Source organism: Aquarana catesbeiana, linkage group LG07, assembly GCF_042186555.1.
Source record: "Aquarana catesbeiana isolate 2022-GZ linkage group LG07, ASM4218655v1, whole genome shotgun sequence".
NCBI classification, from domain to species: domain Eukaryota; kingdom Metazoa; phylum Chordata; class Amphibia; order Anura; family Ranidae; genus Aquarana; species Aquarana catesbeiana.
The window spans coordinates 85,847,736-85,868,968 of record NC_133330.1 but is presented as its reverse complement, the minus strand read 5'-3'; the positions used below and the strand labels follow the sequence as shown (position 1 = coordinate 85,868,968).

At 42.5% G+C, this 21,233-nt stretch overlaps 1 protein-coding gene across 2 annotated transcripts in view; it reads left to right on the top strand.

Annotated features, from left to right (window-relative positions):
• The window catches only part of NUP210 (nucleoporin 210), a 287,888-nt gene that overhangs the window by 184,094 nt on the left and 82,561 nt on the right, over positions 1 to 21,233 (top strand). For both annotated transcript variants that reach the window (XM_073592410.1, XM_073592411.1), the window contains exons 28-29: positions 5,405 to 5,563; positions 19,202 to 19,293. In XM_073592410.1, coding sequence (XP_073448511.1) covers positions 5,405 to 5,563; positions 19,202 to 19,293 — 251 coding nt within the window. The remainder of the gene's footprint in view (positions 1 to 5,404; positions 5,564 to 19,201; positions 19,294 to 21,233) is intronic.

The following is a 21,233-nucleotide window of genomic DNA, read 5'->3' as shown; positions in this document are numbered from 1 at the left end:
TGTCTAAAAGATGCAAAGAAAAGAAAACAAGCCAAGCAGGCTTGTAAAGGGGCTTCAATATGGAACTCGCAGAGGCAGATACAAAGTTTATTAATAGAAAAGAGACACAATTCCAACTAGAAAATTCATTTCTTGGAAAAAATGAGTGGGAATACTAAATAGCTGAATTGCTAAAGCTAACTGGATGAATAGCTTAAATCCATAAGAAAAAGTTGAAGAAGTGAGAATAGTTGGAAAAGTAGGAATGGTTTTAAAATAACCATGAATTTCATTAAAAATGTTTAACACCACCACTAATGTATGAAAGATGTGGTATATTTAAAGTTTTTTTGAACATTAATCCCCACACCTAATGAGTGAGAGAGAGTGTGAGAGAACTCTTCAAACAAGCCTTAATAAATCCACAACAGTACATGCTATGGAAAGAGCGACTTCACCATTAGAGACACAGGGCCTTTGTGAACGTATTAAAAATGTGGGCATGTCAGCGAAATAAAAAAAGTTGGCTGTGCGTTTTGCTGGGAAATGTGAAGAATTTTATACAGGACAGTCAATGGAAGAAAGTGTAGAACTCTTGTCATTTGGAAGCTCAACCAGCCAAAAGTAAAAGGCGTATCACATAAACTGAGCACATTGCCTGAAACTAGACATAAATACCTACGTTTGATGTATAAATTGTGTATGACAAGTAGATCTTGTGGGCGCGAGAGCAATTTATAGAGAAGGAACTAAGATATTTTTTTTTTTTTAAGGCTCTGTGCTCTAGCTATGACATCATCCACTTTAAGCAGCCCAATACACACTCTGTTTAATTGATAAAATTTCCTGAAATGATCACTAAACTTAAACAGCTTTTTCACAAAAACTGTAAAAGATATCACACTGAAAAGATATAGCCAGATAGTGGAATATTTTGTGAACATTTTAAACTTTGTTTGGCGTCTGTAGGTGAAAGTATGAAGGAGCTAAAACTTTTGGGAGCGGAAGAAGATTTTAAGGATTTGAAGCATGCTCTCATTCACTTCAATGTTAAAAAAAGTGTTAAAAAGCTTAATATTTTAAAAAGTATAAATAGTAGAAAAAAAGTTGAAGTCCCATCATTAGCTGAAAGAGCTGAACATTTTAAAAGTTGAATGGTTTTAATAGCTGAAAGTATGCAGAAGGTACGACGAGCCAAAAAACGTACGAAATAATCATAATAAGGTTAAAAATAAGTAAAAACGAATAACAATAGTGGGACTGCTGAAGCATTGCCACTAATTAAAAATAAATAACAATAGTGGGACTGCTGAATCAGTCCCACTAATAATGTATGGCTATTAGCCACAATAACAGTAAAACCTTCACCAATATTAAGAAATTATGACAACATTGTCACAATAAAAGTAAAAAACATAGCAGCCCGGGCTTACTTGCGCGCACACACACACACAGACACTCAGCACATGCGGGGGGAGAGGTGGGTATTAGACTCAGTGTTGAAAGTCTAAAATCAGCCTCCAGTGACAACAGGTATAGATATACCACAAAAACAGGAATCTCCTGAGTATAGATGTCAGTAACTTTGAACTATATGCTGGATTATCATCTTCACACCTGACTGTATTATCTCACGGATTTTCAGGATTGACATTTCTGTTTTTCCTACTGTGACACCACTACTTCCTGCTTTTGTGGTATATCCATACCTGTTGTCACTGGAGGCTGATTTTAGACTTTCAACAGGTATGGATATACCACAAAAGCAGGAATCTCCTGAGTATAGAGGAAGTAGTGGTGTCACAGTAGGAAAAACAGAAATGTCAATCCTGAAAATCGGTAAGATAATACAGTCAGGTGTGAAGAGGATAATCCAGCATATAGTTCAAAGTTACTGACATCCATACTCGGGAGATTCCTGTTTTTGTGGTATATCCATACCTGTTGTCACTGGAGGCTGATTTTAGACTTTCAACACTGAGGCCTCATGTACACTGTTGCTGGTAAACGGACGTTTAGGAGCAGTTGGGCATTTTTTTTTCAACTGCTCCTGAACTCTCCTCTATGTTATCTTATCAGTACATGTACACAGGTTCGTTTATAGTAATTTCTAGGCAGTTGAGTTTAGAGGCTTTTTTGGAACCCCAAAAAATGTGTTCGGAAGCTGTGTTTAGAGGCATTTCAAGCACTAAACGCGGTAACTCCGTTTATACACGTTTCGTTTACAGGCGTTATTCATTTTTGGCTATTTTGAAAAAAAAAAAATTTTTTTCGAACGCGGCTAAACGCGGCATGTAAATGCAGCAAAACTGACGTTTTAAACGTGGGTTGCTATCTGTCAAGTTAAAACGTTCAGGAGAGGTTGTAAAAACGTCCTATGTACATGAAGCCTGAGTTTAATACCCACCCCTCCCCCGCATGTGTGCTGAGTGTCTGTGTGTGTGCAAGTGAGCCCGGGCTGCTAAGTTTTTCACTTTTATTGTGACAACGTTGTCATGATTTCTTAATATTGGTGAAGGTTTTACTGTTGTTGTGGCTAATGGCCATACATTATTGGAATTGTGTCTTGTCTAATAATAAACTTTGTATCTATGCCGCTGTGAGTTCCATATTGAAGCCCCTTTTACAAGCCTGCTTGGCTTGTTTCTTTTCTTTGCATATTCTATTTGGCTTTGGGAACACCAACCTATTAAGTTGAATTGGCAAAATACATACCATCTAAATTTTCAGTGTTTGATATTTTCCCTATTTTATCATGTCCAATAGATGCTTTTCCGCCGAGGAGGCGTACCAAATACTTTCCTCAGCCGACAAGAGCAACGTGGAGCTCTCTTTTTCGGATTCCCTTTTAAATTCGGATTCTGAGTGACGTAAAAATACATTTATGAGCCATTTTTCAGTAGTGGAACACTAACGGACTCAGAGGAGGAAGATATTCTGACAGCCAAATGAAGGCGTTCTGGTGAGGAGGCAGTGCCATCCACCAGCACCTCAGTGCCATCCACCAGCACTGCAGTACCTCAGCAAGAAAGGCCAAGTACCAGTGGGGTGTCACCTCAGCCCCAAAGGGTTAGGACCCATGCCAGCCTTCCCTATGCCCCTCAGAACCCTTTGTGGCTTCCTCCTAATTCAGGAGAAGCCAACATTCCCCCTTTCACTGCCCAGCCAGGAGTCCAGGTAGACACAGAATTTTTCCCCAATCAATGTCTTTGATTTAATTTTTACGGAGGGCATGCTAGCATCAATTGTGGCCCAGTGCAACCTCTATGCACAACAATTTAATTTGAATAATCCAACATCCTATTATACCCGTCCCTACGAGTGGGTAGACCTAACAGTGGAGGAGTTGAAGGTTTTTATGGGACTCACCAAAATTTGCATTCCTGTTGGTCAACCCACCCCATCCACCACATGCCGATCTCTGCGGTAATGCCCAGAACCAGATCTCATGATCATGAGGTTCCTACATTTCAATAATACCCAATACCCTCCCCGAAATTACCCAAATTATGACAGGCTTTACAAAATTCGGCCACTACTATATCATTTTTCAGAAATATTCCCCCAGTTGTTTACCCCGGACCAACACATGTGTGGACGAGTCCCTTCTCAAATTTAGAGGCAGGCTTAAAATCCAGTAATTTATCCCCAGCAAAAGGGCCCGCTATGGGGTAAAGGTATACAAATTATGTGACCGAGCCACAGGGTACACTTATGCCTTCATAGTGTACGAAGGGAAGGACACCCAGCTGCATCCCCCCAATTGCCCAGACTACTTGGGATCAAGCGGGAAAGTTGTTTGGGAACTCATATACCCCTACTGGAGAAAGGCTACCACTTGTATGTAGACAACTTCTACACAAGTCTGCCCCTGTTCCAAAACCTTCACCGGAAGAAGACGCCAGCATGTGGCACCATAAGAAAGAACAGTCTTTCCTCAAAGACTTGTCAATATGAAGTTGAGAAGAGGAGAGATGGCGAGTATGCGAAACAAGGAAATTCTGGCAGTGAAGTGGAGGGACAGAAGGGATGTCTATATGCTGTCTTCGATCCACACATGCTGTCTTCGATGCCCAGGAGCAAGTGGTTAAAAATTGTTCAACAATAATCAATTTAGTAATAAGGTTTTCCTAAAGTAGACCTATAGGTAAAACTTTTTTCTCATTATGGAAAGAGTAAGGGAAGATTTATAACCACTGTTGATGAATTTTTTGCCATATGTGCACAATTAGGGAGATTTACCTTTACTTCCTGTCTCAGGAAGTTAAAGTAAAGTGAGAGCAAATCCCTGCAAATTAGAGTGGAGGTCTGCCCACCCCTTTAAAAATGAAAAGTCAGCAGCTATACATACTGTAGCTGCTGACTTTAAAGGGTTTGTTAACCCAAAAAAATATATATAGATTTTATGGTACCTTAAAGCAGATTAAACAGCACAGTGCTTTGTAATCTTCCCCCCTCTAAACTATAATAATAATAATAAAAACCCTAAATCTGGCACTACCGTGGTCTAATTGTGGCCCTTCATCATACGCTGCCATCCCCTCTGCTCTCCTCTCTTCTCCCCTCACCCCTTCCTTCCCGCATGTTCGCTCGTGTCTGTGTCTCCGTCTTCACGACCGGGTCCCTTTTGCGCATGTGTGAAGCACGCTGCGCTCTCACTGGCCCGGCAGGAGGGAGGAGGAGGGGGACCGAGCTGCTGATTTATATCGCCGTGGCCTGGTCTCCCGGAAGTGGGTCAAAATGTGGTACTGGGGGGAGGGACTAAGATAAGTGGAAGTTCCACTTTTGGGTGGAACTCCGCTTTAAGTGAAATCCTAGGGGACACCCAGGCCACCAGAACTAGTGTCCCCACTCAATTTGGGATTTTCTTTTACATTCGCTTTCAATGATAACAGTAAACAGGACAAATAGAGAGAGTAAATCCCCTTAACAGGGGCTCAGACAGCAATAAAAACGGACAGGGGTTCTAATCTCTCTTCACTCTGTCCAATAAAGAAAATGTTTTGCCTTTTTAGTCGACAATAATGATATCTCAGCCACTTTTGAAAGATAGTATCTGGGTTTGCAGAGGCATTTGGTGTGCACAAATTGGATTTATTGGAGGAGATTGTGGCGATCCTCCTGCACTTCCTCCAATCCAGAGTGCTTTGCATTAATTGAATAGCAAGCAAGGCTTTTTATGAAAGGAGGAGGTGCTATGCGAGCAACCCACAGTAATCGGTGTACTATAGCCGGAAATACAAGTTCCAGCAGCAGACAGCTGCCTGAGTTGAAGTAAGATGTAATGAATGCAGTAGCTAGAAATGGGGCAAACATCATTAAAGCTAACTTTTTTTCCTGTGCAAATGCCAAAAATTATTTTTGCACGTCTTTACCTTAGCATCATAACAGCTAAAATGTGTTTCCCTTTGTGACTCTCTCATAGGTGTCTGTTGAGCTTCCAGGACAGTACAACTTTGCCATGAATGTGTATGCCAAAATGAGAGGAAAAACTGGACTCAAAGTGACTGTTCGAGTCACTGACCCACTGGCAAAGCAGTTCTATGGCCAGGCACACGAACTCTCTGATGAGATTCATATTCAGGTATATTTTATAGTCCACACTGTTTTACTCTCAACCACTAGTGTGCTAGATTTATTACTATTATTGTTCATCATTACATGGACTATACATTGTTTCTACCCTTTTTTAATCTGGACTTGGACTGAAATGGAAGATTTTCTATTTCATGGGGAGTATTTAGAAATGTTGATTGTGCCTAAACAGTATCCTGAAAATAAACATTTTGTCTTAATTCTTCCTGAAATCTAGCATGTCTACAGCCTTGTAGCTGTATATGCACTTTGCCGACCAAGCCTTTTCTGGCACTTTTTTAGTTTTACAAGTTTAAATCCGTATAATTTTTAGCAGAGACCTTGGAGAATAAATTGGCGATTATTGGAATACATAATGTCACACAGTGTTTGCACAGTGGAATTTCAAATGCAATTTTTTGGGGAAAATACACTTTAATGAATTAAACATAATATATACCCCAATTTTTTCATAAAATATGACAGATGAAGTTACACTGAGTGAATAGATTCTTAACATGTCACACTGCAAAATTGTGCACGCTCGTATCGCAAACTGATACTTAAAAATCTCTATAGGCGACGCTTTAAAACTTTTACAGGTCACCTGTTAAGAGTTAGAGGAAGTCTAGCGCTAGGATTACTGCTCTCGCACTAACGCTCGCAGCGATACCTCACATGTTGGTTAAGCCCGCTGGGCTTAACCCCACTTTTGTAGGAAAAAAAAAAAAAATCTCCTCTGGGTGATCTATGTACATTGCAGGGATTTTAACAAACTTTGCTGCAGATTCCTACCTTTTGTTATTCTGAATAAATAGCTGTTTGTCCATGTGCATCCATGGTTTTATAATTATCAATAGTCTACCATGCCTACAGGGAAAATTGGCAGGATCTGCATTGCATCTCTTTAGATGTGATTTTCCTTTTTTTTTTTTTTTTTTTTTTTTTTTTGAGTAACTCGCCAAAAATTACATTTTTTCTTGTTAGGGATGCCAAAAATCTGACTTAAATATTAGTGCAGACTTCTGTGTCTGGGAAAATCAGTAAGCCAATTACACAAGCAGCAAATTACATTTTTAGGGAGCGTTCTTTACACCATCTGTGTACAGAACACCTCCAGGTAGCCATATTGTATTTTACAGAAAATGACAGCGCTCGCAGATTGAAAAGGAAAGGTAATTTTTTAACCACTTGCCGACCACCGCACGACGATGTACGTCGGCACAATGGCACGGGCAGGCATAAGGGCTTACCTGTACGTCCTTGCCTGCCCGCGGGCGGGGGGTCCGATCGAACCCCCCCGGTGCCTGCGGCGGTCGAATTATCGTCAGGGGCAATCAAAGGTGAGGGGGAGGCCACTCATACGTGGCCCCCCCTTGCGATCGCTCCTGGCGAATGAAATGCTTCCTCGGCTTCTGTAATGTAAACAGAAGCAGAGGAAGTGATGTCATCTCTCCTCGAGCCGGTGTTTTCGTTCCGGCGCCGAGGAGAGAAGACATCAAGTAAGATTGCACCAACACTACACTTCCAGTAGAACACGCAGGCACATTTTTCACCCCCCGATCACCCCCCTGTCACAGTGACACCAATAGCAATTTTTTTTTTTTTTTCTGATTATTGCATTGGTGTCAGTTTGTGACAGTTATAAGTGGTAGGGCAGTTAGGGTTAGCCCCCTTTAGGTCTAGGGTACCCCCCTAATAAAATTTTAACCCCGTGATCACCCCCCGTCGCCAGTGTCGCTAAGTGATCATTTTTCTGATCGCTGTATTAGTGTCACAGGTGACGCTAGTTAGGGAGGTAAGTATATAGGTTCGCCGTCAGTGTTTTATAGCGACAGGGACCCCATATACTACCTAATAAAGGTTTTAACCCCCTGATTGCCCCCTAGTTAACCCTTTCACCAGTGATCACCGTATAAGTGTTACGGGTGACGCTGGTTAGTTTTATTTTTTATAGTTTTAGGGCACCCGCCGTTTATTACCTAATAAAGGTTTAGCCCCCTGATCGCCCCCGGCGGTGATATAAGTTAAGTTTTAGGGTCAGATAAGGTCTGCGTCGCCCCAGGCAGTGTCAGGTTAGTGCCAGTAGCGATAACACCCACGCACGCAGCATACACCTCCCTTAGTGGTATAGTATCTGAACAGATCAATATCTGATCCGATCAGATCTGTACTAGCATCCCCAGCAGTTTAGGGTTCCCAAAAACGCAGTGTTAGCGGGATCAGCCCAGATACCTGCTAGCACCTGCGTTTTGCCCCTCGGCCCAGCCCAGCCCACCCGAGTGCCATATTGATTGATCACTGACACTTACAAAACACTAAGCACACATAACTGCAGCGTTCGCAGAGTCAGGCCTGATTCCTGCGATCGCTAACAGGTTTTTGGTAGCGTTTTGATACAGTCGCTGACAGGAGCTTTTTTGCCTGTGAGTCTCACTAGTGAAGAGGCCTACACGATTCTGAGCATGACAGATAGTGAAGAGGAAGTCACTCATCTGTCAAATTCAGGCTCAGAATACGATCCTGTAGACGACATCGGCTCCATGACAGATGGCTCTGACGACGGAGTTGTGGTACCTGCCAAGGTCAGCCGTACCAGACCCCAAACTTCTTCTGTCCTTGATGTGCAAGAACTGCAGGGCTCTCGTATGGAGCAGAGTAGTACTAGCGCCACTATTCCTTCTGGTGAGATGGCAAGCACCAGCGGCCTAGTACACCCTGGTCGTACATCCAGCACTGCAGTAACAGTTGTTGACGTGGCGAGTCCCATAAGTGCAGTTCAAGCTGGCAAGGTAGCAAGCACAAGTAGTGTCCCGCTGCCACCAAGAAGACTAACACAGGCCCGTCGTGCCCATAGTGCCCTTCCTGCTGCATTCGCCAATCCTAATTGGGAACCCACCACTTCTGCAGCACCCGTACTTCCCCCATTCACTGGCCAACCCGGAATTCAGGTGGAAACAGTTGATTCTACGCCACTTGATTTTTATTCAGTGTTTTTCACTGAAGATCTCTATAGATCTATTGTGGACCAAAGCAATTTGTACGCTGGTCAACACATCGCCACTATTCCCCAGTCCTCCCTTGCCAGAGATTGGAGACCAATTACGGTCTCCGCATTTAAGCTCTTTCTGGGCCTTTCCCTCAACATGGGCATAACTAAAATAAGTGAGTTGCGGTCATATTGGTCCACTGACCCAATTCACCATATGCCCTTGTTCTCTGCCTCAATGACCAGGGCACGATACGAGCAGATCTTGCAGTTTATGCACTTCAACAACAATGAACTCTGTCGTCCTCATAGAGACCCTGCATACGATCGGCTCTACAAAATTCGGCCCCTCGTTAACCCCTTCAACCAACATTTTGCAGACTTGTTTACTCCCTATCAAGTTGTCTGCGTTGATGAGTCCCTGTTTAAGTTTTCTGGCCGCTTGTCATTCAAACAGTACCTTCCCAGCAAGCGTGCCAGATACGGGGTCAAGATGTATAAGCTCTGTGACAGGGCCACAGGCTATACATATAGTTTTATGGTTTACGAGGGCAAAGATAGTCACATAGAGCCGACAAACTGCCCTGACTACATAGGAAGCGCTGGCAAGATTGTGTTGGACTTGGTGTCACCCTTATTCGGAAAGGGGTACCATTTATATGTGGACAATTATTACACGAGCGTGCCACTTTTTAGTCACCTTTTTGATCATCAAATTGGAGCATGTGGCACCGTGCGATCTAATCGACGGGGATTTCCACAGCGGCTCGTAGATTCCAGTCTTAGGCTGGGGGAGAGAGCCTGCTTGCGGTGTAATAATTTGCCTGGCAATCCTGGTCTTTGCATTGGTTAATGTTTCGAGCGCTACCATACACTAGTTGAGTTTTAGCGTAGGGTACAGCACTGCACAGACTAGGATACACTTTCACAGGGTCTCCCAAGATGCCATCGCATTTTGAGAGACCCAAACCTGGAACCAGTTACAGTTATAAAAGTCACAGTTATAAAAAAAAAAAGGAGAAAAAAAAAGGAAAAAAAAAATAATACACAAAAATATAAAATAAAAAAAAAACAAATAGTTCTCTCTCTCTATTCTCTCTATTGTTCTGCTCTTTTTTACTGTATTCTATTCTGCAATGTTTTATTGTTGTGTTTTATCATGTTTGCTTTTCACTGTTTACTGTGTTTTATTGTTAACCATTTTTTTGCTTTCAGGTACGCCATTCAGCTGCTTATTTATCTTGACAGCAACAGCGTTTGCTCCCACGATACATAAAGCCGTGACTCCAGCGCTGTCGGAGGTGATTTCACCACCACAGTTACATACTTTAGCATATATGCCGAAGCATGGGGGCAGCAGTGGGCGGAGGAGCGATTTGCTCCTACCTTTTGCGGGAGGATGCCCCCATGTTTCAGCATATATATATTTTAGGCACAGGTTGCGTTAAATGTTTTATTTTTTACTATTTTTTTTTGTATTGGCTCTGCAGGTATGGTATGTCTTACTGTTATATTGTAATGTTACTTTGTTTTATTGTTGACCATCATTTGCTTAGCAGGTACGCCATTCAGTTGCAGCGCGGATTTATTTATCTTGACAGCAACAGCGTTTGCTCCCACGATACATAAAGCCGTGACTCCAGCGCTGTCGGAGGTGATTTCACCACCACAGTTACATACTTCAGCATATATGCCGAAGTGTGGGGGCAGCAGTGGGCAGAGGAGCGATTTGCTCCTACCTTTTGCGGGAGGATGCCCCCATGCTTCGGCATATATAAACGGTGCATATATGCCCATCATTAGAAGTGGGTGGATGAAGGGAGGTTTTCTAATGGTGGGCATACCCACCGATCAATCTCTTTTTTTCGTTCAGCCCACAGGCTACATGAAAAAAAAGTTTACAAAATATGCCCAACAAGGACCAGCAACGTACTGGTATGTTGCTGGACTTTGAGTGGTTATACCAGAATGATGCCTGCAGGTTTAGGTATCATCTTGGTATCATTCTTCTCAGCCAGCGGTCAGCTTTCATGTAAAGGCAATCCTAGCAGCTAATTAGCCTCTAGACTGCTTTTACAAGCAGTGGGAGGGAATGCCCCCCAAATCCCCCACCCCCACCCACCGTCTTCCATGTTTTTCTCTGGCTCTCCTGTCCCAACAGGGAACCTGAGAATGCAGCCGTTGATTCGGCCAGCTGACCATAGAGCTGATCAGAGACCAGAATGTCTCCGATCATCTCTATGGCCTAAGAAACCTGAAGCTACAAGCATTTTATGAGTTAGATTTTGCCGGATGTAAATAGCACCATTGGGAAATTGGGAAAGCATTTTATCACACTGATTGTGGTGTGGTCAGATGCTTTCAGGGCAGAGGAGAGATCTAGGGTCTAATAGACCCCAATTTTTTTAAAAAAAGAGTACCTATCACTACCTATGATATCATAGGGGATATTTACATTCCCTGAGATAACAATAAAAATGCTAAAAAAAAAAAATGAAAGGAACAGTTTAAAAAATTATATAAAAAAGCAAAAAAAATAAGCAAAAAAAGCACCACTCGCCCCCCCCCCCCCCCCCGATTTCGCGCAAAGGTGAACGCAAGCATCGGTCTGGCGAAGGTCAGATCGAGGGCAGTCATTTTAGCAGTAGACCTCCTCTGTAAATCTAAAGTGGTAACCTGTAAAGGCTTTTAAAAATGTATTTAGTTTGTCGCCACTGCACGTTTGTGCGCAATTTTAAAGCATGTCGTCTTTGGTATCCATGTACTCGGCCTAAGATCATCTTTTTTTATTTCATCAAACATTTGGGAAATATAGTGTGTTTTAGTGCATTAAAATTTTAAAAAGTGTGTTTTTTCCCAAAAAAATGTGTTTGAAAAATCGCTGCGCAAATACTGTGTGGAAAAAAAAAAAAAAAATGAAACGCCCACCATTTTAATCTGTAGGGCCTTTGCTTTAAAAAAAAAAAAAAATATCATGTTTGGGGGTTCAAAGTAATTTTCTTGCAAAAAAAAATATTTTTTTCTTGTAAGCAAAAAGTGTCAGAAGGGGCTTTGTCTTCAAGTGGTTAGAAGAGTGAGTGATGTTTGACATAAGCTTCTAAATGTTGTGCATAAAATGCCAGGACAGTTCAAAACCCCCCCAAATGACCCCATTTTGGAAGGTAGACACCCCAAGCTATTTGCTGAGAGGCATGTCGAGTCCATGGAATATTTATATTGTGACACAAGTTGCGGGAAAAAGACAAATTTTTTTTTTTTTTTTTTTTTTTTTTTTTTTTGCACAAAGTTGTCACTAAATGATATATTGCTCAAACATGCCATGGGAATATGTGAAATTACACCCCAAAATACATTCTGTTGCTTCTCCTGAGTTCGGGGTTACCACATGTGTGAGACTTTTTGGGAGCCTAGCTGCGTACGGGACCCCGAAAACCAAGCACTGCCTTCAGGCTTTCTAAGGGTGTAAATTTTTTATTTCATTCTTCACTGCCTATCACAGTTTCGGAGGCCATGGAATGCCCAGATGGCACAACCCCCCCAAATGACCCCATTTTGGAAAGTAGACACCCCAAGCTATTTGCTGAGAGGTATGGCGAATATTTTGCAGACCTCACTTTTTGTCACAAAGTTTTGAAAATTGAAAAAAGAAAAAAAATTTTCTTGCCTGTCTTCATTTTCAAAAACAAATGAGAGCTGCAAAATACTCACCATGCCTCTCACAAATAGCTTGGGGTGTCTACTTTCCAAAATGGGGTCATTTGGGGGGGGGGGTTTGTGCTATCTTGGCATTTTATGGCCTACGAAACTGTGATAGGTAGTGAGGAGTGAAATCAAAAATGTACGCCCTTAGAAATCCTGAAGGCAGTGATTGGTTTTCGGGGCCCCATATGCAGCTAGGCCCCCAAAAAGTCCCACACATGTGGTATCCCCATATTCAGGAGAAGCAGCAGAATGTATTTTGAGGTGTAATTCCACATATGCCGATGGCATGTTTGAGAAATATATCATTTAGTGACAACTTTGTGCAAAAAAAAAAAAAAAAAAGTTTGTCACTTTCCCGCAACTTGTGGCAAAATATAAAATATTCCATGGACTCAACAAATAGCTTGGGGTGTCTGCTTTCCAAAATGGGGTAATTGGGGGGGGGGGGGGGGGGTTGTGCCATCTGGGCATTTTATGGCCTTCAAAACTGTGATAGGTAGTGAGGAGTGAAATCAAAAATGTACGCCCTTAGAAATCCTGAAGGCGGTGCTTGGTTTTCGGGGCCCCGTATGCGGCTAGGCTCCCAAAAAGTCCCACACATGTGGTATCCCCGTACTCAGGAGAATCAGCAGAATATATTTTGGGGTGTAATTCCACATATGCTCATGGCATGTTTGAGCAATATATCATTTAGTGACAACTTTTTGTTAAAATTTTTTTTTGTTTTTTTTATCATTATTCAATCACTTGGGACAAAAAAATTAAATATTCAATGGGCTTAACATGCCTCTCAGCAATTTCCTTGGGGTGTCTACTTTCCAAAATGGGGTCATTGGGGGGGGGGGTTGTACTGCCCTGCCGTTTTAGCACCTCAAGAAATGAGATAGGCAGTCATAAACTAAAAGCTGTGTAAATTCCAGAAAATGTACCCTGGTTTGTAGACGCTATAACTTTTGCGCAAACCAATAAATATATGCGTATTGACATTTCTTTTACCAAAGACATGTGGCCGAATACATTTTGGCCTAAATGTATGACTAAAATTGAGTTTATTAACTTTAGTGTATTTTTTTTTTTTTGCTGCATTATCTAGATCTTAGTGGTAATAACATGTGAAGTATAAAATTGCATCTACCACTATTTTATTCTCTAGGGTATCTGCTTTTAGAAAATATATAATGTTTTGGAGGTTTATACAATCTTCTGGCCTAAATTGATTTTTTGAACCACTTCAATACAGGGCATTTTTACCCCCTTCCTGCTCAGGAAATTTTCAGCTTTCAGCGCTTTCGCACTTTGAATGACAATTGCGTGGTTATGCAACAATGTACCCACATTTTTATCATTTTTTTTTCTCCACAAATAGAGCTTTCTTTTGGTGGTATTTGATCACCTCTGCGGTTTTTATTTTTTGCGCTATAAACAAAAAAGACTGACACACTAGGGGGCGATCGAGGGGTTAAATGTTACCTAGGGAGTGATTCTAACTGTGGGGGGGAGGGGACTGACTAGGGAGGGAAGACCAATTGGTGTTCCTATATAGTAGGAACACACGATCTGTCTCCTGTCCCCTGATAGGACGTGGATCTGTGTGTTTACGTTCCTGCTCTGTAACAAGCGATCGGGCGTGCCCAGCGGACATCGCAGCTGCCGGCACGCGCATTGGCTCCTCTGTGACGCGGCGGGCGCGCCCCCTATAACTCCGGGAGACCGAGGACGTCATATGACGCCCGCCCAGGATGAGAGATGTCCCATCTGCAGACGTCGTATGTCTGTGGGCGGTATTGAAGTGGTTAAACATGTGTAAAAAATGCATAACCAGGGCTGAAAGAGGGTTTAAAAAAAAAGTAAAGGTTTAAAACTGCATCTCAACAATATGGAGGGTTCTGGCTGGGACATTTGCCACGCTTTCAAGACAGCTGCCTTACTTAAAACATCTGTTGAATTTGTCTCCTTAAAGTTACTGCAATAATCATCTGGCTATTGTGCTGTAAGAACCCGTTCACACCACATGCAGTGCTTTTTTTTTCTGCATCAAAGAAGGCATGGAAAGTAAAGTAGATTACATGAGTTCCAATGGCATAGTTCAAACCAGTGCAGGATGTTTTTGTGGTGTGAACTGGCCCTAAAACATGCATTGGTGAATGCGCCAGTGAATGTTTTATAAATGCGGCTCTTGGTCCATAAAGCAGTGCAAATGTGCATGTTTATGTAGCGTGCAGTAGCCCTCAGCAAACCAATCATTTTAGTGTAAGATAAATTTTGGTTCGCTTTCTTTTGACTTTTAGCTCTTTAACCACTTGCCAACCACCTCACGACGATATACGTTGGCAGAGTGGCACGGGCAGGCAGAATCACGATCGGAGCCACACACACACACCCCCCCCCCCCGGTGCCCGAGGCGGTCTGCTTTGGTCTGGGAGCGATGAGAGGCGAGGGGGAGACCATCCGTTCGTGGCCCACCCCCCCACCCACCCCCTCGCGATCGCTCCCAGCCAATGAGAATCTTCCTTTGCTGCTGTATGCTAAAGCAGCAAAGGAAATGATGTCATCTCTCCTCGGCTCGGTATTTTCCGTTCCAGCGCAGAGGAGAGAAGACATCACTGTGAGTGTAAAAAACACACACACTCAGTAGAACATGCCAGGCACACTTTACACCCCCGACCCCCCCCCAATAACACTCACACCAAGCAGTTTTTTTTTTTTCTGATTACTGCATGGTGTCAGTTTGTGACAGTGTGGTGGGACAGTTAGAGTTAGCCCCCTTTAGGTCTAGGATACCCCCCTAACCCCCCCTAATAAAGTTTTAACCCCTTGATCACCCCCCGTCGCCAGTGTCACTAAGCGATCATTTTTCTGATCGCTGTATTAGTGTCACTGGTGACGCTAGTTAGGGAGGTAAATATTTAGGTTCGCCGTCAGCGTTTTATAGCGTCATGGACCCCCATATGCTATCTAATGTTTTAACCCCTTGATTGCCCCCTAGTTAACCCTTTCACCACTGATCACCGTATAAGTGTTACGGGTGACGCTGGTTAGTTCGTTTATTTTTTATAGTGTCAGGGCACCCGCCGTTTATTACCGAATAAAGATTTAGCCCCCTGATCGCCCGGCAGTGATATGCGTCGCCCCAGGCAGCGTCAGATTAGCGCCAGTACCGCTAACACCCACGCACGCATCGTACACCTCCCTTAGTGGTATAGTATCTCAACGGATCAATATCTGATCTGATCAGATCTATACTAGCATCCCCAGCAGTTTAGGGTTCCCAAAAATGCAGCGTTAGCGGGATCAGTCCAGATACCTGCTAGCACCTGTGTTTGGCCCCTCCACCCTGCCCAGCCCACCCAAGTGCAGTATCGATCGATCACTGTCACTTACAAAACACTAAATGCATAACTGCAGCGTTCGCAGAGTCAGGCCTGATCCCTGCGATCGCTAACAGTTTTTTTGGTAGCATTTTGGTGAACTGGCAAGCACCAGCGGCCTAGTACACCCCGGTCGTAGTCAAACCAGAACTGCAGTAACACTTGGTGACGTGGCGAGTCCCATAAGTGAAGTTCAAGCTGGTGAGGTGGCAAGCGCAAGTAGTGTCCCGCTGCCACCAAGAAGACAAACACAGGCCCGTCGTGCCCATAGTGCCCTTCCTGCTGCATTCGCCAATCCTAATTGGGAACCCACCACTTCTGCAGCGCCCGTACTTCCCCCCCCATTCACATCCCCAACCAAATGCAGTCGGCTGCATGAGAGGCATTTTCTTTATGTCCTCCCGAGTACCCCTACCCAACGAACCTCCCCAAAAAAGATGTGGTGTCTGCAGCAAGCGCGGATATAGGGGGTGACACCCGCTATTATTGTCCCTCCTGTCCTGACAATCCTGGTCTTTGCATTGGTGAATGTTTTGAACGCTACCATACACTAGTTGAGCATTAGCGCAGGGTACAGCATTGCACAGACTAGGCGCACTTTCACAGGGTCTCCCAAGATGCCATCGCATTTTGAGAGACCCGAACCTGGAAATGGTTACAGTTATAAAAGTTAGTTACAAAAAAAAGTGTAAAAAAAAAAATATATATATATATATATATATATATATATATATATATATATATATATATATATATATATATATAAAAATAATAGTTGTCGTTTCATTGTTCTCTCTCTCTATTCTCTCTATTCTGCTTTTTTTTACTGTATTCGATGCTGCAATGTTTTATTGTTATTATGTTTTATCATGTTTGCCCTTCAGGTATGCAATTTTTTGTACTTTACCGTTTACTGTGTTTTATTGCTAACCATTTTTTTGTCTTCAGGTACGCCATTCACGACTTTGAGTGGTTATACCAGAATGATGCCTGCAGGTTTAGGTATCATCTTGGTATCATTCTTTTCAGCCAGCGGTCAGCTTTCTTGTAAAAGCAATCCTAGCGGCTAATTAGCCTCTAGACTGCTTTTACAAGCAGTGGGAGGGAATGCCCCCCCCCCACCGTCTTCCGTGTATTTCTCTGGCTCTACTGTCTCAACAGGGAAGGTGAGAATGCAGCCGGTGATTCAGCCAGCTGACCATAGAGCTGATCAGAGACCAGAGTGGCTCCAAACATCTCTATGGCCTAAGAAACCGGAAGCTACGAGCATTTCATGACTTAGATTTCGCCGGATGTAAACAGCGCCATTGGGAAAGCATTTTATCACACCGATCTTGGTGTGGTCAGATGCTTTGAGGGCAGAGGAGAGATCTAGGGTCTAATAGACCCCAATTTTTCAAAAAACCTGTCACTACCTATTGCTATCATAGGGGATATTTACATTCCCTGAGATAACAATAAAAATGATTTAAAAAAAAAAATGAAAGGAACAGTTTAAAAATAAGATAAAAAAGCAAAAAAATAATAAAGAAAAAAAAAAAAAAAGCACCCCTGTCGTCCCCGTCCCCCCCCGCAAGCTTCGGTCTGGCGTCAAATGTAAACAGCAATTGCACCATGCATGTGAGGTATCACCGCAAAGGTCAAATCAAGGGCAGTAATTTTAGCAGTAGACCTCCTCTGTAAATCTAAAGTGGTAACCTGTAAATGCTTTTAAAGGCTTTTAAAAATGTATTTATTTTGTTGCCACTACACGTTTGTGCGCAATTTTAAAGCATGTCATGTTTGGTATCCATGTACTCGGCCTAAGATCATCCTTTTTTTTTTCACCAAACATTTGGGCAATATAGTGTGTTTTAGTGCATTAAAATTTTAAAAAGTGTGTTTTTTCCCCAAAAAATGTGTTTGAAAAATCGCTGCACAAATACTGTGAAAAAAAAAATGAAGCACACACCATTTTAATCTGTAGGGCATTTGCGTTAAAAAATATATAATGTTTGGGGGTTCAAAGTAATTTTCTTGCAAAAAAAAAAAAAAAAAATTCATGTAAACAAAAAGTGTCAGAAAAGGGCTTTGTCTTCAAGTGGTTAGAAGGGTGGGTGATGTGTGACATAAGCTTCTAAATGTTCATAAAATGCCAGGACAGTTCAAACTCCCCCCCAAAATGACCCCATTTTGGAAAGTAGACACCCCAAGCTATTTGCTGAGAGGCATGTCGAGTCCATGGAATATTTTATATTGTGACACAAGTTGCGGGAAAAAGACAAATTTTTTTTTTTTTTTTTTTTTGCACAAAAAGTTGTCACTAAATGATATATTGCTCAAACATGCCATGGGAATATGTGAAATTACACCCCAAAATAAATTCTGTTGCTTCTTCTGAGTACAGGGATACCACATGTGTGAAACTTTTTGGGAGCCTAGCCGCGTACGGGACCCCGAAATCCAAGCACCGCCTTCAGGCTTTCTAAGGGCGTAAATTTTTGATTTCACTTTTCACTGCCTATCACAGTTTCGGAGGCCATGGAATGCCCAGGTGGCACAAAACCCCCCCAAATGACCCTATTTTGGAAAGTAGACACCCCAAGCTATTTGCTGAGAGGTATAGTGAGTATTTTGCAGACCTCCTTTTTGTCACAAAGTTTTGAAAATTGAAAAAAGAAAAAAAAAAGTTTTCTTGTCTTTCTTCATTTTCAAAAACAAATGAGAGCTGCAAAATACTCACTATGCCTCTCAGCAAATAGCTTGGGGTGTCTACTTTCCAAAATGGGGTCATTTGGGGGGGATTTGTGCCACCTGTGCATTCCATGGCCTCCGAAACTGTGATAGGTAGTGAGGAGTGAAATCAAAAATTTACACCCTTAGAAATCCTGAAGGCGGTGATTGGTTTTCGGGGCCCCGTACGTGGTTAGGCTCCCAAAAAGTCCCACACATGTGGTATCCCCGTATTCAGGAGAAGCAGCTGAATGTATTTTGGGGTGCAATTCCACATATGCCCATGGCCTGTGTGAGCAATATATCATTTAGTGACAACTTTTTGTAATTTTTTTTTTTTTGGTCATTATTCAATGGGCTCAACATGACTCTCAGCAATTTCCTTGTGGTGTCTACTTTCCAAAATGGGGTCATTTGGGGGGGGGGGGTTTGTACTGCCCTGCCATTTTAGCACCTCAAGAAATGACATAGGCAGTCATAAACTAAAAGCTGTGTAAATTCCAGAAAATGTACCCTAGCTTGTAGACTAAAATTGAGTTTATTGGATTTTTTTTAATAACAAAAAGTAGAAAATATCATTTTTTTTCAAAATTTTCGGTCTTTTTCCGTTTATAGCGCAAAAAATAAAAACGGCAGAGGTGATCAAATACCATCAAAAGAAAGCTCTATTTGTGGGAAGAAAAGGACGCAAATTTAGTTTGGGTACAGCATTGCATGACCGCGCAATTAGCAGTTAAAGCGACGCAGTGCCAAATTGTAAAAAGGGCTCTGGTCAGGAAGGGGGTAAATCCTTCCGGGGCTGAAGTGGTTAAGTGTATCATATTTTTAATACTGAATTTGCTGTACATATATTTTTTAAAGTAATGATGTATTTCAGGTCTTTGAACGATTACATTTAATAAGTCCAAATGTGGAGGCTGAACAGATATTGATATCTCCTAATTCTAAATTGAGGCTGCAGACTAATAGGTAATTTTAACTATTAATCCTGTATTTATGTATTTGCTGTGTTGTGTTTTATTTTTTATTAGGAAACAAGGTTGCATGCTGTGATGTTTTAAAGTGTAACTGCCATTTTTTTTAGTGTAAATACATTTCCTGGGGATTTAATTGCATGGATAGTCATATAGTTCTGCCTATTTTCAAAATGTAATAGATTGGTGCTAGGTGAATATAGGACTTGTGGGGGATGATGTTGGGGGACTAGGGGGTGGTGCTAAAAGTACATTACACTTTATAGCCATCAAGATAGAGAATATATTTAGATGTCTGAGTGCATACCACAACATTATTTTATAATGTTTCAAAGAGAACCTATTAAGGTAGAATAATTGAGCTACCATTGCTTCTTCATTACTTAATCACAGATAAGGACAAGCATTCAGCTAGTTAAAGAGGAGGTCCACCTAAAAAAAAAATATTAAAAGCCAACAGCTACAAATACTGCAGCTGCTGACTTTTAATAAATGGACACTTACCTGACCCAGGGTCCAGCAATGTCGGCAGCCGAAGCCGATCAATCGCTCGGCTCTCGGCAGCTGCCACCGCCATCCTCAGTGGGGGAATCAGGAAGTGAAGCCTTGTGGCTTCACTTCCCGGTTCCCTACTGCGCATGCGCGAGTTCTAACTGGTCCCCACTATCTCCTGGGACCTGTGTGTTTCCCAGAAGACGGGGGGGGGGGTGCGTGACTCCAGCGGGAGTCTATTCCCGGAAGTGGGTGCAAATATCTGTATTATACAGGTATCTGCACCCCTCCCCCCCTGAAAGGTGCCAAATGTGACACCAGAGGGGGGGAGGGTTCTGAAAAGCGTAGGTTCCATTTTTGTGTGGAACTCCGCTTTAAGTAATAAGATACTTGATATGCACAGTCCAGCTATATAGTGAAGGATTGGCAATTATGACAAGGAGCTTGGTCCTTTTAACCACTTGAGAAGTAGCCTGTATATGCCCTTTCATTACCAGACTGTAATCACCAGACTGTAAACAAATGTTTGGGCTTGCTTACCTTTACTCTTTTTTTTTTTTTTTCCTTTAAAAAATGATCCCACAATCGTTAATGATCAGTTGCAGTTTATGCTCTATGGAATACAAGTGCGTTCATCAGCGTGATTGTAGTCAATTGACATTTCCTCCAGCTAAAAGCCTGTACAGAGAGCGGTATGGCAGTTAGCTGGAGGAAGCGTTTGCAGGAGCCTGACATTGCACCCCCTTTGCAGGCTCCGGTAGAAAAAAAAAAGTAGATAAATGCACTTTTTTCGCTGCAAAAAGATGTGCTAATTTTTTTAAAGGTGAACTTGGCTTTTAAAAAAAATAATCCTATCATCATTGGTGGTCAGTGGCTCTTTAAGACCTAACCCCCCCTCCCAACAGTGATCTGTTGTTTTTATGAACATTCAGCCTGTTTACAACAGAGGAAGGTCCCTTTCACATGGGCATGTTCATGTATGGACTCCGCTTTGCTCAGCAGGGATCGATCCGCTGATCCCCGATGAGCAGGCGGATGACAGGTCCATCTACGCTCACTGTGCGGAGATGGACCTTTTAAAGCCCCGCTGTCCTCTATGGAGATCGGATGAAAATGGACCGCCTGTCCGTTTTCATCTGATCCGATTCTCCAAACGGGTGGAAAATAGGGTTCCCATTCGTCAGGATTTCAAGGACAGGATCGGATAGCACCGCTGACAACCGCCGCTACATAGAGTTGAATGGAGCGTCCAATCAGGTCTGCTTGAAAAACTGACAGGTGGACCTGACTGGAAAGCCCGTGTGAAAGGGGCCGAAGGGGAGCGCTCGATTTTGTGAATGGGTTATATGTTTGTAAACATTACTAGTATTTACACTTGTCATAGTTGTGATTTGCTCCTCAGCTATCACAAGGTACAGAGCTACTTTGGCACTGCACATTGTG